At 39.7% G+C, this 19059-nt stretch overlaps 1 protein-coding gene across 6 annotated transcripts in view; it reads right to left on the reverse strand.

The window, feature by feature from the left end:
- ZNF423 (zinc finger protein 423) overlaps positions 1-19059 on the reverse strand; it is a 234685-nt gene that overhangs the window by 72770 nt on the left and 142856 nt on the right. For 5 of the 6 annotated variants that reach the window (XM_056360983.1, XM_056360984.1, XM_056360987.1 and 2 more), the window contains one exon: positions 17525-17609. The exons of the other annotated variant lie outside the window; for it this stretch is intronic. In XM_056360983.1, coding sequence (XP_056216958.1) covers positions 17525-17609 — 85 coding nt within the window. The remainder of the gene's footprint in view (positions 1-17524; positions 17610-19059) is intronic. 6 annotated transcript variants of the gene reach the window in all.

Here is a 19059-nt window from a genome sequence, read left to right on the forward strand (position 1 = left end):
TTACACCAGGGCTGGACTTGGCCCGCTTTGTCTGAATGTCATCAGCTTTAGGACACAACATTTCCAAGCAATACTTGTTTTATGCTGCCACATGTTTTATGTTATTCTCCATGACATTCATCCCCTAAACATTCCTCAGATACAAGCCCTTAAACAGGTTTTCTCCACAGAATACTATTTACAGTATAAGAAATTATTAATAATTCCTCCTCAAACCATAATGTATATGGCTCGAAAACTCTGGAGAATACAAAAAGAATTTTCCCTCTCTCTTTCATGCCACACACATAGAAAATATGACATTAACATCTTCCTTTATTACGGGGCAAGTTAGCCCAGCACTGTGCCTACATTCCTTCCTAGCCTCATCAATGGCAGAAGCAATTAAGACATTCCTTATGACCACACGGTAGTGCTTATTTCACTGTTTGCAGCATAAGTGAACTAAATGCAGTTACAAAATTAGTGGCAGCCCTGTTTTGTTGGGGTTTTTTTTGTTTGGTTTTTTTTTTTTTTAAAGCTTCTATTTCAAGGTGACCCTTTTCCTGTTTTGTGTGTCACCCCAAGTGTTGCTGCATGCATACTGAACCAACACCCTCCCAGTAATTAACACCAGCACTTAATGAAGTCCAGCTGCTGCGATGGCAAACTGAAGGGATGCCAACCTTTGTAAACTAGTACTTGGGCTACTCCAGTTACAGCTGCTTTAAAACCACAGCAGTCAACTTCTCTTTGCCTACTTCTCAGAGATAATTCTTACCAAATAAGACAAGTGTTCAAGATTAAGCATTTAATAACAAAGCTTATCTCTGAACTAATATTTCAAGCTGGAAATGATACAAAGGGCTGGATCAACTTAAATGAACACTGCAAAATTAATAAAAATCCTGAGCAGCAAATGAAAAGCTAAAATGAAGATTTGCACTGTTAAATACATAAACCTTTAAAAACCCTGAAGTGCAGTTCCAAGGGAAAATTGGAGACAGATTCTTCAGCAGTATCTGTTCCTCTGAACTCCTTTCCTGATCCAGTATGAGAGACACTAACAGCCAACACTTTATTAAAATAATACACTCTGCCAGTTGCTTCATTACATGCAGTGGTATACCAAGGATTCTAGGTGAATGTTTTTAGAGAACGTTTGAAAAGGCTTACATTATAACTCGTACCACGTGGATTTTCAAAAGAGGAAAAAGAACTCCTTCCACAGTCCTCCTTCACATGTGCCTTCTTGCTCTTCTCCTTTATCTACCTCTCTTAATATGCTACTTTTCCATGCAGAAGTACTGATAACATTGCCCAATTTAAGTGCAAAATTGCTAAACTCCTCTCCACAGCCCCCCCAAAAAACCCCAAAGCAATTCCCAATGCCAAAACATGCCCTCCCCTCAGACCCACACAGTGGATACAGCACCCCACATTTCTGATTTACATACATGCAGGACTCCCACTTCAGTCCAAGAGACATCCGATTTGGGCTAGAGGCAGAGAACTGCGCCCTGAGCTTTCCGGGGGTGGGGGTGGGGGGGCGAGACCTGTGTCCATTGCCCAGCCAGCAGCCACGGGAAGCAGGGAGGGCCAAGCAGGTGAGCTGGGCTCAGCCAGTGAAGGGCGGAACAGTGGCAGGTGCACTTCATTTTCAAAATTACTAACAAATATAATGGCTTCTACTATGATAAACATTCAGTGGCCTTTTCAAAGGCAGGAGGGAAGGGAACAAGCTAATTTACTTTCACTTGAACTAATTTACACATAGGTAACATGTATCAATTTACAAATACATTCAGCATCAGGAAATCAACACTTCTCCCAAGCAGGGGTTAATCCAAGGCCCTAACCCTGTAATCGGTCCAATTTTTCCATCAGAGACCTAACATTGCACAGGATCAGTATTAAAAGGACATCCTTGATTATTCTGGATGCCCATGCCCCTGAGAATATAACTTAAAAACAAAATCATTAACTTACACAATAACATAGTCCTTGAAAAAAAAAATTGGAAAAAAAATTGTGTGTGCAGGGCAATGCTGACTTCCAAGCACAAATTCCTTTGTTTTCCTTAATGCTAGCTTTGGACCCTACTGATGACTCAAAAGGAGCTGCACTGAAATAATTGCATAACCTGGCAGCCCTCTGCGATGTGTCAACATTTCATAGGCAGAAAGGTAGCAAAAGGCTAAAAGCTAAGAACCCAACTTTGGTTTAATTTACAGAAAATATTGCACATACTACACCATCTATTTTTCTTATTGTAAGTTTGATATTAAATTATCCAGACTTCCATAGGGAAAGCCAATTTTTAATTATCAAAAAGCCAGTGAGGCTAAGTTCCACAAGGGCAAACCATGGGAAAGGGACGTGGTGGTTTCGCATGGCATGGCACGAGGCTCACGAGCTTCTTGTGTGCGTTGGCCTCTATGTAAGAGTCAACCATGGAAAAAAAGCCTGTTTACAACAAAAGGCATCTGGTAACCATGATTATTCTGCCTTAAAACTGAACATTTTAGATTTCTTAGCTCCCTCTTTTGTTCAGTTTTAGTTCTCATGCTTGCCGCTTTCTGCTCTGCTCTGTTCTTTTTTTGTGCATGTTATAACCCAGCACGACAAAAATCTGCATAGTCAATCACACCGCTGATTTTCAAACAGGTGAGTGTTATTAGTTTCACAAAGAAAATAGGTTCCTAGGTATATTTGAAATTCATTTTTCAAATCATTTCACAACGCAGCTACTCTGGTTCCTCTGCAATGATAAAGCTCACAACTTGCTAGCACGGAAACTCAAGGGAATCGTCTACTTGAAAGTAGAGCCTGAACTGTGAAATATGGATTCAGATCTAGATATTGAAACCTTCCTGCTTCCCAAACGTTGGGTGTTCAGACCCAGCCATGCAGTCTTTACTCACACTTTAGACTTCAGGTTCCTCTAACATGGTGGTGGTGCTCAAACACAGACAGACAGCAGGGCCTTTCTCCCTGAAATTACAAGTATCTTCTCTTTTGTCCTGGAGGCCTCTTTCTAAAGTGTGCCAGGAGTCTGGTGTTAAGTAAAAGATGTACAACTACTTCTGAAGAAAGAAAAGTACAATCCTTCATTATGAAACTGGCAGGCAGAGTAAGTGAAGTTCCTTATGGGATACTACCCTGTGTTCAAGGTTTTGAAAGGTAAGGCCATAGACACCTGAAAGTAAAGTTTCTTCTATATATTCATGAACAGAACAACAGACATTTTAAGATTATGCATGGAAAGAGAATATGTAGCCATTTCAATATTGCTGAATTTATGTCAGTACCCTGAGATGCTGCTGTATCTGCATAGGTGCAGGTAGCCCCTGTGTAACACAGCGTACACACTCTATGGGCATGTGAGTAACTTTATGAATTAGGTGTATGACAGATATGGCTTAGTCAGGACAAAGCAATAGCTTTAAACGTGCCACAGGCAATACTTGAGAGAAGTCACTGTACCACACCAGTTCTTAAGCACAAGATTCAGGACTCTGGCATCTTGAACTTTAAACCCCCTCCTAAAGCAGCACATTTTGCTTAGACAGGACATAACTTTATTGTATATGTCAGGAACGGAATAAAGTTTTTCTTACTGAAATGAAGTGGAAAAGCATGTTTCCACAGTCTTTCGAATGTTAACTTTCATGTTCTTCAGTAAGTTACAATCTGATTTGCCACAAGTCCGGAGCCTCCTGGTTAGCCAAGTCAAACACTGACAAACCCAAAAGGGCTACTGCTGATAACCCCCATCTCCTCTCAGCGAGCGTGGCAAGGGCTGGCACTGCTTCTCTTGTGTTCACATTCCAGACAGGGAAATACTAATTGTCTTTTAAAAATCTCTATAGTATTTTGTCAATATTTTTTTATTACAGCAGAGCATGTATAAATATTTTATTGTAAACCAAGGGCCTAAAATAAACAGTTTAGTAAATAGTTATTACATTACAAGGAAAAACATCTGTGGAAACTGTTTTCCATGTAATTATTCTTGCTATTTTACATTTGCTCTCAATGTGAATTTCTTTGGCTCTAATGTTTCACTTGTTCTAAATCTTCCTCCTTGTTGCTATTATTAAAATCTTAAAAAGGTGCCAAATCTTAAATGAAGAAAAAAAAATGATTCGTTAGAAATTATTCATATCACAGTGAGCCTCTACTAAACCTGGCAGGGGTGCAATATTTTCGGTGAAATTAACATAAAATATACAACTGCAAATTATCCAGGAAATAGCGATGTTCTTTACAGCGCGCATTTACATTTGGTAAAAAATGTTCTACTTATCTGTCTAGCACAAAGCTCCAATCGCTTCCAAAGACAGTTTTAAAGGGATAGTCATAGCTCCGCATAGGGAGCACAGTCCTTAGAGCAGCTGTAACAAATAGCTGGTGGGGAAAGTGACCTTCGATAATTATGAAGGTAACAGTCAGCGCTGGACATTCCTTGTTGTGAATACTAACAATCTAATTTTAGATTTATTTCCCTTTCGGTACGCTGGATGGAATTCCTCTCTTAGGCCTAAGTCCTTTCTACTAAACACAAGAAAAACTATAATACCATGTAAAATGCAAATTTTGCTGTAAATATTTTATAAAATTGTTGCATACATCCCAAAAGCTATAGGTCTTAATTGAGAGCAGGCTATTTTTCCAGTCAATATATGGAAATGGAAAATGCTAATTCATGTTTTTCTACTTATGAAAAACCCTGGAGAATGGCAAAACCACAAATGCACTCACTTTAATATTATAAATATAATTTGGCTCCCTCTTTGCAGTCCTCGATGTCCTGGCTTTTATCTCCCGATGGCTGCAGAGGAAGAATCAGAGAATCGCTTTTACATCCCCTGTGCAGGAAGTCACCCCCGCGTGCCGCCAGCTTGGCAAAAGAGCAACAGCCTGAGCTCGCAAACGCAGCAAACAGGAACTGAAACAAGAAATTCCAGCACTCTTACACGGGACGCAAGCCCCAAAAGACAGCAAACCTGTTCAGGGCGAGCAGCGTGCGCACTCAGCCCTGCTGCCAATAGCCACCGCCACCACGGACCAGCTGGGTGGAGGAGTGGGGCTACCCCCACGCTGTCCCCTAGCCCCATGGCTCCTCCTTGGATTTATTTCCCCCCTTCAGAGCAGCTAGTGACTTGGACAATAAAGCCTGGAAACAACCTCTCACAAGTTGTACTGAATATAATGAAAAGTCGTTTAACCTGCTGCAGCATACGGTTAATTGCACTCACCTTCATCCATCAACTTTTCCTTTCCTTTACAAGAAAAAGACTGGGTTTTGCATCTTCTAGAAGAGAAACCATTAGGTTGTTGAAGTTAAAACTCTCCAAAGGTCATTGATGCTGGCTTTGAAGACTGAAAATGATATTATTCCCCATTAGACTTTTAATCTCATGATTAGAGCTAAAGTTAACATGGCTGTTTCATCTTCTACCAGGCAAGAGTAAACTCATTTTTTCTTTCTCTACCAGAATACTAAATGGCATCCTATCTTGATGAGCAACATTTCATAGTTAAACACTATGAACAATAGAAATGCAAAATAGTTCGCAAGAGGTTTTTTGAATTTTTAAATGCTATTTGATTAACTCTGAAAAGTCTTACTTCATGCACAGCAAAATCTACCCATGGAAATTCCACAAAAGCCAAAGGACCTACGCTTGATTGTCAAGACTGCAGTCCTTGCTGGCACCAGCAGGGAGGCAAAGGGGGAAGGATCCATCTACTCCTAGTTTGAGCTCTTACTCCTACCTCCCCTAAAACCTACCCATACAAATGTTTTAGAATTGAGGAATGCTAGTGAGCAGAAGTGGGACCCAACATGCCAGTAAGAGCTACTTGTATGAGTGGAAACTGCCCTCTTAGGCTACTCGTGGATATTAAGATCAGTTTTGGGAAAAACTTGCTGAAAAGTCTGTGAGGCAAGAATTTACAGGTGTGCACTAGTTTCAAAATCCACTGTACAGTGTTCACTGTCATTATAGGCAGACGCATGGAAAAAATTCAATTTTCTTCATTCAAGACAGACTCTGATAACCAGCTAGTAAAACTCAGACTATAATTTCTTATTCAGTGTTCCACATGAGATGCATTTTGCTGAATTTAACATGTTTTGCTGTTAATGGATTTCACAGTGTGTTGCCATTTTTATGCAGCTGTCCAAATAAAATGTTGTGTACAATGATGTGCTTTTACTGTATTGCTAGCCTGCAAATGGCAGCCACTTCCTGGTCTAAGCCTTAGGAAACCGGGAAAACTCTTTGACTAGGCCATTTAATACAAGTATTTTGGGTCTCTAGAGTTTTTTTCCTAGCAAGTCATGTTCAAACAAGAATGAAGACACAAGATAGATATAATTACACCTTGTACATTTATGGTCTAATAGTATTTCCACTGAGTGGAAAAACAAACCTCAATATACTCAGGTGTTAATAGAGTATTAAGTCACAGTTCTAGAGGTAACAGACCCACACCTCTGTGTTACATGAAATCTGGCCTCCTAGCCTGCATGACAAATGTCTCCTTTCTTCAAAGTTGCAAACTAGATTGCAGGGACTACTAGTGCACAAAACACAAACCACTCAGCAGTTAATAGTTTACAAGAAAAGTCTGCACTGAACTTCAGAACCGCAAACCTTCACCATCTTGAGCTGCCTGGCAGTGAAGCATTTGCAAGCAACTGCACATTTCTGTTCCAAAACAGGCTGTTGAGAAAATACATTGTGAGTTTTCCCCACAACAACTCGACATGGACTCTTTGGGACCCAAAGGTGAACTCTTACGCATGAAAATCTCCCACAATCAAAGAGTATGATGGGTACCTGGGCATTAGATGCCCTGAGAATGGGTGTTAACACTGTTAACACACCAAAAAATACCACCAGTCCTCACAAATTTCAGTGAAAACATGAAAAGAAGCCAGCTTTCCTTTTAATAATGCTCTAATAACACATTTAACTTTCCCGATACCTTAAGTATTTTTGTAGTATTGGATTTCTGTATAACTATGGGGTAGTACAATATCCTTCCTTTTTTTTTTAAGAGACAAAGAAAATTTTAAAAGGACCTACAGAATTAAATTTCAGGCCATTATTTTTGAATTATTGTAATTACAAGGAAAAAAAGTTATAGATTGCTTTTTCATTGTATTTTTCAAATTTTTCTTTGTTGAACTAAGTCAAAGGATATATAACTTTAAAAGGCTTAGATTAAAAAACCATAGCATTCTCCCTTTAGATTTCCAAATGGAATATAAAGCAAACTAACCAAGCAACTAACATCTCAATTTAAATCCCCCATCCCTTGAAAGTTCATCATTCAGGTTTAACACAGACATTGTTGATTTCAGTTTCTGGCACATTAGAATTAGCCTCCAAAGGAACTTGTCTCCATTGATGTTCTTCTGCAAGTGAAGGCATAGCTATTAACAGCTTTAAAACATTTTAAAGGTGTAAGGAGGGTTGTTTTGTTTCCTGTTTTCCCCCCAAATCCTAGAATTTAAGAATAAATACTGAATCAAAAGGACAAAAGTTGCTCTATCCTTTTTTTATTATTATTGTCTTCTTTCCTTTTTGTTTGTTTGTTTTAAAAAAAAAAATAAAAAAAAAGAAATAAAAGGAAAATTCTTAACCAGAAAGTTAAAAAAGGAGAAAATGTAACTGGAATACTTTCTTCCCTTCAATTTCATCTAGCTATATCCGGCCCAGCTTGATTCAGTTACTGTTCATTGCATGAGGTTTCATCATTTAACTTTTGTTGCCAATATTTATTCCTGGATATAGCTTAAAGTCATGGGGTTTAAGAAATATTTGTCCATACCCCAATAATATCTGATAGCTGCTGTGTGCAAAACGTAACAGCTGAGGACATACCAGTGGTGCTAGTTGATGCTGATTCTTTAAAACACCCAAACTCTACCAAAACTCTACCTAAAATCCTAAAACCAATGGATCTGCCTAGCTAAAACCATGCTAAAATACTTGCTTGTGAATACAGAATAAGATATATCTCATCATAAAATCTAAACACCTCAAAGTTACACTCACAACGTTCACAAGATTTGGTCATTTTTTTAAGGCCCTTGGCTGTCCACTAGACGATGGATGATGAGCATCTGAAGGCAGGATTAAATCTCAAGCGGACTATGATTGACTGAAGTAGCAATTTATACACATCAGAAATGTGCTACGTACTTCCTACCTGCAATGCCATTTTTGTAGTCTTCTTCTCCACCAATTCAGCAGGTGCAAAACGAGGAAACATCAGACCAAATTGGCTTTGGCCTGTTCCTACAGAAAGCAGGAGGTTAAAAGGTTCAGCTCCTCCCCATGGGGTCAGCACCTCGTTCACCCTGTGTGTCCCTGGGTTTGTGCCAGCAGGACAAACCACAAAAAACAAAGCAGCAGAGAGGAAGGAGAGAGTGTATTTGTGACAAAGATGCCTATGGAAAACACTACAACCAGTGAGGTGTTTTGGCCTGCTATGGAGCTCTGTCTTCTGAAGACCATGGTATTCATACACGTGTTTTTTTCAGTTGTGGCAGGACAATTATTTTTTTTATTATTTATAAAGTAATGATTTGCTAGTTCTTTTAAGTCTGACGTTACTGCAGGGCAGTCTGACAGGGACAACCTGAAGTCTTCTTCCTCAGGTGTACTGTGTAATCACACGGTGGTTATTGGTTGTCTCAAGAATGGTAAGGTTTTTCGTTTTTAATTAAAGAAACTTAATTTTTTAAATGGCACACAATGAATCTGCCAAGTCAATATATTCAGTTAAAAGCCTCCTGATTCTTACAGAGGTCCAAAGCACCAAAAGTTACTAATAAATTGAACAAAAAGGAGCTTGTGACAAAAACTTGCTAGGCAAGCAAGCAAGTGCATCTGGTGCAAATGACAGAGACCATTCGTGCAAAGGCTTTATCTGTGGCAGGAGCCTTGAGACATCGAAAAAAGGTAAAAGCATTTAAATAATTTATATGGGCTTCCTTCATGGGGATCACTTGTAAAGAACATCAGGGCAGAAAAGATGTCCTCCACAAATGGGAAAAAAAAAAAAGAAAAAAAAAAGAAAAAAAAAAAAAAGAAAAAAAAAAGAAAAAAGGTGCCAGTACACCAATCAGGCAGAGCACACAGGGAGGGCTGTGTTTGATTTTACTTGCCAGCCACCTATGAAAAAACAGAAATAGGGTTTGTTTAAGGGCCATGTCAGTTGGTAACCTCTTGTTCTAGGAGGCCAGATTAAATCTTCCCCAAGGTTAAGGAAGCCGTTCAGTTTGAACTATGATTAAAGGCAATGGGCCAATTGTCTCTCTTTGAAGTCAACCAAGTAACAGGAGGAACAAATCTGGACCTTTAACACAACACACACAAACCATTTTTCTCTGATAACTAGTTAGGGTTCAGCATATGTACGCCAGTACCCTTACTGATTCAAAACCAGAGTGTGTTCCATAATAAAAAGAAAAATAAACATTTTAGGTCCAATGCTCAGAACTGCTGAATTTTGGAACAGATATTCAGAAAGAATGAAATCCAGAATTTTATGCGTAGAAAAAGAATTTAACTATAGTTTACTAATATTGTATACTTTCTTTTCCCATTTTTCTATGACTGGAAACAGCCTGGAACCTTCTCTAGGTTTCCTCCAAGAGGTAAGAAGAGTATTTTATAACTCTGTCTAACCTAATTCCTAACTAACCCAGTATTGGTATATGAACTAAACATTAATTTCTTTGTTCCTTATTCACTTCCCATTTATCAGCTATCTTTCACAAAAAGGTACAAAGCTTTCTGTCACTCAAGAAAGGTAGTATTGGTACCTGATGTCTCCAAACCAAGACATTTGTTTGGCAAATAAGAAATGGCAGTAACAGCTACTTTCTCCAGATAAAACCTTTATCTGTTAATAAGCTCCCGTGAAGAAATCATCCACACCTAGATTTTAAGACAGAACTGATACAGACATTAGTCCCACAATTCACATGAGGAGAACAACTTTCTGAAAACATTATTTGTACAATGTCTGAAGACTACACCTAGAAATGATGGAGGTTTGCTCCCTCTCCCACACCCAAGAAATATTCTGGTGTTTTTTCCTCAAAAGTAGGACACAGAGGGGTGCTGGCATATAAAATATCTGAGAAACAGGCAGAAAGCATCTCTGCAGACTCTTAAATACAAACATACAACAGTTTTCAAGGTTAATAGCATTAATACAAATGAAGAACAAGTTACACATTCAGAAAAATCTCTGCTACACAGGGCAAAGTTTACTGAAAGACAGCATTTTTTGCCACCCTGCCTAACTGATGTTGAAAGGCTGGGAATAGATTGAGGTGCTTGCTAATGATAACTTTGAAGAAACATCACACTTAAAACTCAGACTGATTGCAGAAAAGGTGTTTTATCAACTGCTCTCTTTATGAATAAATATGAAACTACCAGGAAAATGTTTAAACAGGTGTAATCACAACTGCATATGAAAATTGAGTTTAGAGGCTGTAAGGAATCTTAACACAGTTAAGAAAGAATGAAAGCAATGTAAAACTGTGATCATAGCCGATTATGCATGTATCATGCAAAACAGGAATGTTGTCATAGCAGCTATAAAAATGTCAGTGAAAACTGAACCACTATTACCAAGTTGTAAATGAAATGAAAAATGCAAAAGGAATATGTGAATGAATACATTAAGGGAAATGTTATTTCTTTCCTGGCAGATAAACAAGCAAAACAAAATACATGCTCATGAAAGGAGTGATTTGTATGAACAAATATGCATAGATAACAATTGCAGGAGGCCACATCAGCACAGTATGACAGGATAAAATTATTAAGATTTTGGGTAATTAATTTTCCAGCCTTAGAAAGGAAGGGACAGTAAAAACGTAACGTTATGAAACCAGTTCCTAAGTAAGAAAGCAATTAAGTAATAGATTATATTAAAGGCCAATATTGTTTATAATAAAATAAACAGAGCTTCTTCTCCCTGTTAGCAATTTGGCTTTCACTGTGAGTATACTGTTAGAGTGTGGCTTTCGAAATGAAACATTTCCAGCCTTTTGTACACTATACTCATCATAATGTTATTTAACTACTTGCACAAGTGCTTAACGCTAAAAATCATATATATTTAAAAAAAAAAATAGAAACCCAGGGCTTAGATTTGGACAAAATAACATGAGGACCTACTGGTGTAAGCAAATCCCTTTGCCCAGGAGCCTGAGCCAGCAGCAAGCTCCACTCGGGCAAAGTCTCCTGCAGCGGTGGCGGCACAGGACTCCAGCCAGCCCGCGGCACTCGCCCATGGTGGGATTAAGGTTCTCATGTGTGTGAGGAAAAGTCATCTATGTTGTTCATCTGTTAAGATAAGTACACTTAGCTGTTTTTTTCTAAAATTCTTTCACAATAGCCAGCCACTGCAAAATGAAAGTCTAGTACATATCGTTAATTAAGGCAAATCCACATAGAATTGGATATTGAAGCAAGCACTGGGTAAACAAGTTGTACCTTCATTTCTGCATTAAAAGAGCAATTACTCGGAATATGCTTTACAAACATCAAAGTTTAAAAAATATTTTTGAGTTCCTAATGTGTCCATAATTAATTCACACATTCAGCTGTTCAGTCCAGAAATATGTTCCTGTTGATAATTTGCATCTAATGCTTCAAAAACAATCTGGCAAATGTTTATTTGCCTTAATGCCTGAAAGCTATTACCAAGACAGTGCTCTACAATGTCACTATCATTGCTACCATGTATACGCTTTCACTAACATGAGCGCTTAGGTCTGAAGAGCTTCCCTCAAGAATTAAACAGTTTTGTCTCAGGATACAATGTCACGATGGTATATTAATGGATGGGAATGTATTTACGGAATAGCACACTCAAAACTTTACAGCAATTGGCATTCAAGTACTGTGTTAAACAAAATACACAGGAAAATGGGAATTTTACAAGAATTAAAGCTGTCCTTCTTCCAATATTGACATCTATTTAATGAAAAAAAAAAAAAATGTTTTATTGTAAGAGAGACTGTGAGAAGCATTAGCTGTCCTCAGCTCCCAAATCAATGAGAACAAGGAACAAAGCACTTCACAAGATCAGGCCCGAGTACCAGAAATGCTTCACATCCTCATCAGAGATGCCCAAGGCTAGTATTTCCACATCTGTAAAAATCAGTTCTGCAAAAACGGTCTTTACCTACATCCTTTTCACATACACACACACTTAAAATCTACTGTGACAGGCAAGAGTCCAAGACCACTCAAAAAGAGTCCGAATTTTTAATTCGGAAATACATAAGTTAGCAACTTTGTTAAGATCTGAATTTATGAAAACTGTGAGTTCCTAAATAAAAAGATAAAACTGCTTCAATTTTTAAACAGAAAAGGGAAACATAACTGGGAATACATTGGTTTATGTTTGACTTTGAATACTATCTCAACCTCTTCACCACTCTGCTGGTTTCATCTTACTGCTTGAGCTTGGTATCACCCGCTAATTGTTTCAAACATAAAATCAGCTTCCTAAACTGCTGTTTTTTAGAAAATTATTTCTGTAGTTATTATTACAGTTTAACCTCTTATGCGCAACAAACTTACTTTGTTATTTTTAAATGTTAACAAAATAACAAACCTTTATTTGGTCATTTTTTGTTTAGAATATTTGTATGCATCTGAAAGAAACATAACTGTGGATGCATGTTATCCCTCCTCTTTGTGTTTAATTCTAGCAGAGTGTTTCCAGAACTTGAAACATGACCTCCAAGGGCAGGCAAGGTAATTCAGATACTTGGAGTCCTATACCACATACAATGTACGGCATGCCACGGCTTACGGCAGTACTCACAAAACTCTACCTGCTCCTCCAAACATGTGGCTTAACTTGGTTGTCCCTGTCACATCAGACAGGGAAGTATTTACCCAGACAGCAGTCCAAGAACCAGACCACTGAACAATTTCAATGTGACTTCTGGAACTCTTCCCTCCAGCACTCCCTTCTGTCCCCAGTGGCTCTCAAAGCACAAACAGGGCCTCATGTTTCACATCGCACATACGGCAACTTGCCCAGCCTGCGCCCCCCTCCCTCTCTCGCTGCTCACCGGCATTCAGATCTGAATTTTGACTGGGAGCACTGGCAATTGCACATGTAAGGACAGGAGTGGCACCGGGGAAGCGCTCTGTTGAGCTCAGAGGAGCCGGACAGCCTCTCACGAGCCCACAAACACACTCCTCTGCAGCCAGAGGCAGGAAGGTCCCGCAGCAAGCCCAGTGTTAGAGCATGACCAGGAATCATTATTTTCCCTGTTCCAGCCCTAACTACACTCCAATTGAGCTTCCCGTGCATGTTTGCCAGGAGACTTCCTTAAAGAAAGGGAGAAAGAAGGGTGGGGACAGTTGTTCATCTTTTTGAACATTAAATAGAAAACATTCCCCATCTAACAGCGACAGAGAGAAGCGCTGCTACATTCGCTTCTCTTACCCAAACAGCTGAGAGCCCCAGCATGGATCCAAATGCATTCTCCCTTGATACTGGGTGACCTGACCCGCCTGGAGAGCAACAAGTCTGTGGAATTTTTTGCACCCTGAAAAATATTAATTAGGGCACCCGACTTGGCTGTGGGAACAGCACAGCTGTAAAAACCCAGTAGGAAAACCCTGGCCCAAATCCTGATGTTCCCTCTGCAGGGCTCCGAGCTGGGGGTCCTTGGCAGTGTGGGACAGGAGAGTGCTGGGGCTCCTTCCCCAGGGCAGCCATCACTGGTGTGCCACGGGGACTTGGCGGTGGCCCTGTGGTGGAGACTGAAGTTCCATAGCTCCCCAGCCACTGGGGAGGAGCTGCACAGATTTCCGTGCTGCTGGCTGCTGCCATGGCTGCTCAGTGCCCCCCCATAGAGCCCAGGGCTGCGTACGCCCATCCTCCCCTGCATCTAATAGAGGCTGCACATCAGAGGCTGTGGTAGGTGGGGAGATAAGGGGGAGAAGCTTTAAACATGGCCAGGTCAGCGCAACAGGAGGTAAGCAAGTACAGAGGCAGCAAGAACTACTGAAAGTTTTTGATATAGTCCCAGGTGGACTCCCCAACGCCTGTAAATGTTTCAAAGGGGGATCCCCTTTCTGTGGGCATGGAAATGTTTCAAAGGAGCCCCAATCAGTGCAATGTTTCAAAGATCTCTGCTTTCGAAAAATTCCACCCCTAACCCCCCTGCCGGCTGAAAACATTTCTAAACAGATCCCTTCCTGGCTAACCGCAGCTGAGGAGGTCTGTTCTGCTGCTTACAGCCCTCCTACAGGCCCCAGTGTAAAATGAAACAAAACATCTACCATTTACCTCCTCTGGGGATGTATCCAGCCTGCTCCTTCCCCAGAGACCCTGCGCAGGACCCAGTGTGCCTCTGTGTTTGTGTACAGGATATGAAGGGCTAGAGTGCAGGAGGGTAATTTTTCAAAGCGGTCTGTGGGAGTAGCACTGGAAATTCCCTGCATACTGTTTTGAAAAAAATAAAACCCCTACCCCTATGAATTATGAGCAGGGCCTCCGACTCCAGACTGAGGAGCTGAGAGCTTGAAGAGGGAGGCACAGCCAACCTAACTATATGCACTTTTTAAGACTACGATATCAGAAATAATTGAATTCTTTAATCATATTACGGACACTGACACTTAAGAGGTGTCACTGCTACAGAGCAGGGATTCCTTTGTTGATAGTCACTTGAGCAGAATAAAACTGTAAACAAGTGCTTAGGATATCTCAACTATTGGTTTTGTGTTTCTCAAAGTATGAGAAGAAAGTGCTGCTGAGAGGTCCTGGATTATCAAAGCCATGGGGTTTTTTACCTAAAAATTACACGTCAAGGCTAACTTCATTGTCTTGGCTCACTTCAAATTCAAAAGAGAGATAAAAATCTCTCCCTGGAAATGCTTATCCTACTCAAATTCTTATCTTAGATTGGTATCAATCATTCATTTTCCCCAGACAGCATTTCAATGACTATATTAAACCAGATACCTTAATTTTAGACAGATACAAGTTCGTTGAGTCCAACCCTAGGCTCCTGAGGAGTCACAGTCTGAGGACAAGCTCCCCCCTGTTCCCCAAACACCCATATGTTCACCCTGGGATCTCAGTGCACACACCCCCACACACACCCCCCGCACAAACAAATCCTCACCTGTAGGTCTTAAATTGACAATTACGACATTAACAACTCCCGTGACACAGACCTGGGCTGCAGAAACAGCTATATTAGCTTCTTTCTGCCCATCTGACTAGACTCAGCATAACACAGAGAAAGGAAACTCTTGCACCCCTTATTTTATAAGTGACAAACCAGCCTGAGCAGTAAGGACGCACATGTCCGTCTCTCCTATGGCCTGACTAAGGGATCAAGGCTCTCAGGCTTAGAACAAAGGGCACAGGAGCAAGCCCAAGAGGCAATCCATCACTCTCCTTATTATTACTGACTCAGCACTATGCAAATTAACACCAAAAATCTGCACAGTATTTATTGCTGCAGAAACTGTGACATCTAGTCTCTTCTTTCGCCTTCAGTACTCCTCAGTAAAGCACAAATACCAACAACAGACTTGCTGGCAACACCTTTTTGGAAGCAGTCACATGTCCTGAAGGAGAGGGGGCCCAACTGCCTTGTGAACTGAGATGCTCAGAGTGCGAGGAAGCTTGGCTCTATGTGTCTACACTTCACTCGTTCCCAAACTGCACCATAAAATGAAGTGATGACTTGAACTTAATGAAGGCTCTTAGTCTGTATCTCAGCAAAGCAACACAAGCTATGACACCACAATGGAATGTTCATGCATTTTCTTACCACGTCCTGGTATTTACCATGTTCTAGGTGTACGGAACTGACTCCATATACATCTTTGTACTTATACAGAGTTCTTCCAAATATGTATAATAACTTATGTACAGCTTCAAGGAAACAACAGGTAGAGTTTTCACAAACCGCAGCTCTGCACCTTTCTCAGCCTCCTATGCCTTCTATCACTGTTGATTTCCAATAGCACTAATAGTGAACCTTATAATGTCATATATATACACCGTGTATTATTCCAGGCAGCACTAATTTGGGGATATACATAAATAAACTTCACACATCAGTTACTGGAAAATGAAGAAATTGCATCTTTCCAAAAGGAAAGATAATTCCCCTCTCAAATGAAGCAGAACCTTAACTCAGCACTTGATGACCTTTGTATTTATTAGCTACTGGATCACAAATTAAGTTGAAACAAGTGCTAAGCTTGCCTAAGGACTTCTTTCTTTCAGGCTTCTTGAAAAAAAAATCTAGGGGGGAGCTACATGAAATCACTATGGTCCAATTAACAAGGATCTCAGTCTTCAAGCTTGCAAACAAGAGATTACATTAACACCTGCTACAAAAGCAAACATTTTTAGATATCTTCATCTTAACCTGTTTGACATTGACTTGAGGTTCCTGCCTGGCTCTCGGATGAGAATTATTGTGACTGACATGTATATTTTCCATTTGGGGGTGGGGGTGCAAAGACTATGTCAGTCTGTATTTCTCTCTCTCTGATATTTATGCATAATTCACTTCAAAGCTAGAAGGAGTTACATACATGCACTGGCGGGAGGATGGTTTCGTAAATGTAAAATTGTTGAAGGAAAACCATTATGCCTGTGGGAGGTAAATGCTGCATGTGAACATATGAGATGCACAGAGTACGCTGTAGGGTCCTTGAAGAATCTCATCCAACATATACCCACAGTGGCCTGTGTAAGTAACTCCTTTGTGGTCTATGCATCAAGGTAAGCTGACCTGTTGGGCCAACACATATATTTATAACATCTGTATAGACAGCAAAAACATTTCTTTGAGTTCATCAGTAAAGTAATCATACAGCTGCAGCAGAAATACAACCCATCAGATGACAACACTTTACTACAAACTCTTGTGACAGGACTGTAGTAGAAGGCAGCAAGCACTGATTTTTAAAACACTTGTATGTCTGAAAAGTTGAACTTTCTGAAGTCCAGAATTGCTGGGAAAAGAAGAAAAAACCTCACTGAAATAACTCTGTAAGTGTTTTGTTTTGACAATGTTCCTCAGGAATTCACCACACTTAGCTGGGAAAATGCTAGCAGTTAAATCTATTCAATGTCATGACATACAAAATTGAAACATAATTGCTCCTAAGTGGTTGACAACCAGCAAGTACTTTTTACATGGATAGAGAGAAATTTATGCTATCAAATGGAAGATACTGTCAAAAGTTTGATTTTAATATAAATGAAAATGCTACATGAGGACTCAAAAGGATAAGGAAAAAAGCTCAGCAGTAACACTTTTATAACCACATATTTAAAAAGCTTTGAAGTGAAGAATCATTACATCAAAATCATTTTCCTTGAAAGATAAAAAAAATAAATTACAGCATGAATATTAACAAGTTATTAGAATAATGATTTTCAAAGAGTAGCAAAAAACAAGCAGCCAATGAGTGGCCTAGTTTAAAGAATGTCTTACCAATCATATGGTTAGCGACATGGATTTGTATCTCTCTCTCATTCTCAAAGGTCATCTGGCACTTGATGCATTGATAGGTCTTTTTCTGTTTAATAACCAAAAAGAGATTAGAGAGAACTGCACTGTAGCATAAGGCAAGTGTGATCATGAATATAGCATGTTATGTGCTTCAACTTTCCGCCACTGAGGCCTTTTCTGCTCACGTATCCCTAACAAGACACCAAGTTGGGTTGGGCTTTTCTGGGACCATAAATACAATCTCTAATTAACAGCCTACTTGAGGAGAAATTTTATTTTCAAGTTTAAAAATTTCAAATGATAGTACATGAAAATCTGATTGTGTACTTGAGCCGTAAACAGATTGCTCATGTGATTTAACCCATTGCAGTAACAATTCCTGCACAGTGAAATAAAAGACATTGGAAGGTAATTCTGTTTTCAGCGTAAGATTAACTTTCTCAAAGAAAATCAATCTTTAGTTAAAATCAAAATACAGTAGGCAATACACCTATAGTTACTTGGGGAAGTGAAGGACAAAAGGAAAAAAACACATTTTCTAATGGTCTCCCATCAGAAATCTTGGAAAAACTGCATTACCACAAAGAATTGTTTCCTAGTGCAATCTATTGTGTATTTTCTCCATCTCAAAGTCATACCAGGGAAGCTTAGCTGCAGAAGTGAGGAGATAGTGTGAAGAGGCAATTACATGAACCATTTATTCAAATAGGGAAAATGGGGTTTGCACTCAGATTGACAGTGGTGTGTATACTTGTGCAACATGACAGGAAAAAATCCACAAAATCATTTGTAGAAATTAAAATGTATGTTGACAAGTCAGACATTCAAGTTAGGAAAAAAAAATAAAACATGATTGCTAAGCTTTTGTACACTTGCAAAAACTCTTATTTCCCAAAGCAGGAGCACGGCGCTTTGGTCTAATGTGTGTGCTCATTTACTGCATGGGTATATGCTATCTAAATAGACATCCTTTGATGTGCATTTTAGAAAAAATTGGTCCTTTTGTGCTTACTTCTTCCTACAGAATAACTCCTACTGCAATACTTGCCACTAGGCATGAGCATGCGGTCTGTATCCTTACGGCTCGAGTGGATGGCAGCAGAATGTATGTGTAATCGCCGCGCACTGGCCACAAGCTCAGTTAGCCAAGGAATGGCTGAGAACCCCAAGCCATTAGCACTGAGAAACCCAATTCAGTTAAAAACACCCTCTTAACTTATTTGAAGCAAAACGTTTTGCAGGTATTTTTTGTGCACTTTTAGATACACATTATTTTTTCTTACAGCCTCCGCCCCACACCTAGGTATAGAATCCCATTTTTAGGACAGCAGTAATAATTCAGAAGTTTTGAGTTAAACAGAGGAGTTGCTGTCACCCCCTCTGCGCATGGGATCCAATTTCCTCGAGCACCTGCTGAGGAAAGAACAAATTAGGTGCTGCCAAGAGCTTCTTAACTACTTCCCATGTCATCAATGGCAACAAGTTAGCCTGCTGGAGGTTAATGAACATGCTGTAAT

The sequence above is a fragment of the Falco biarmicus genome, chromosome 15 (genome assembly GCF_023638135.1).
Source record: "Falco biarmicus isolate bFalBia1 chromosome 15, bFalBia1.pri, whole genome shotgun sequence".
Classification (NCBI taxonomy): domain Eukaryota; kingdom Metazoa; phylum Chordata; class Aves; order Falconiformes; family Falconidae; genus Falco; species Falco biarmicus.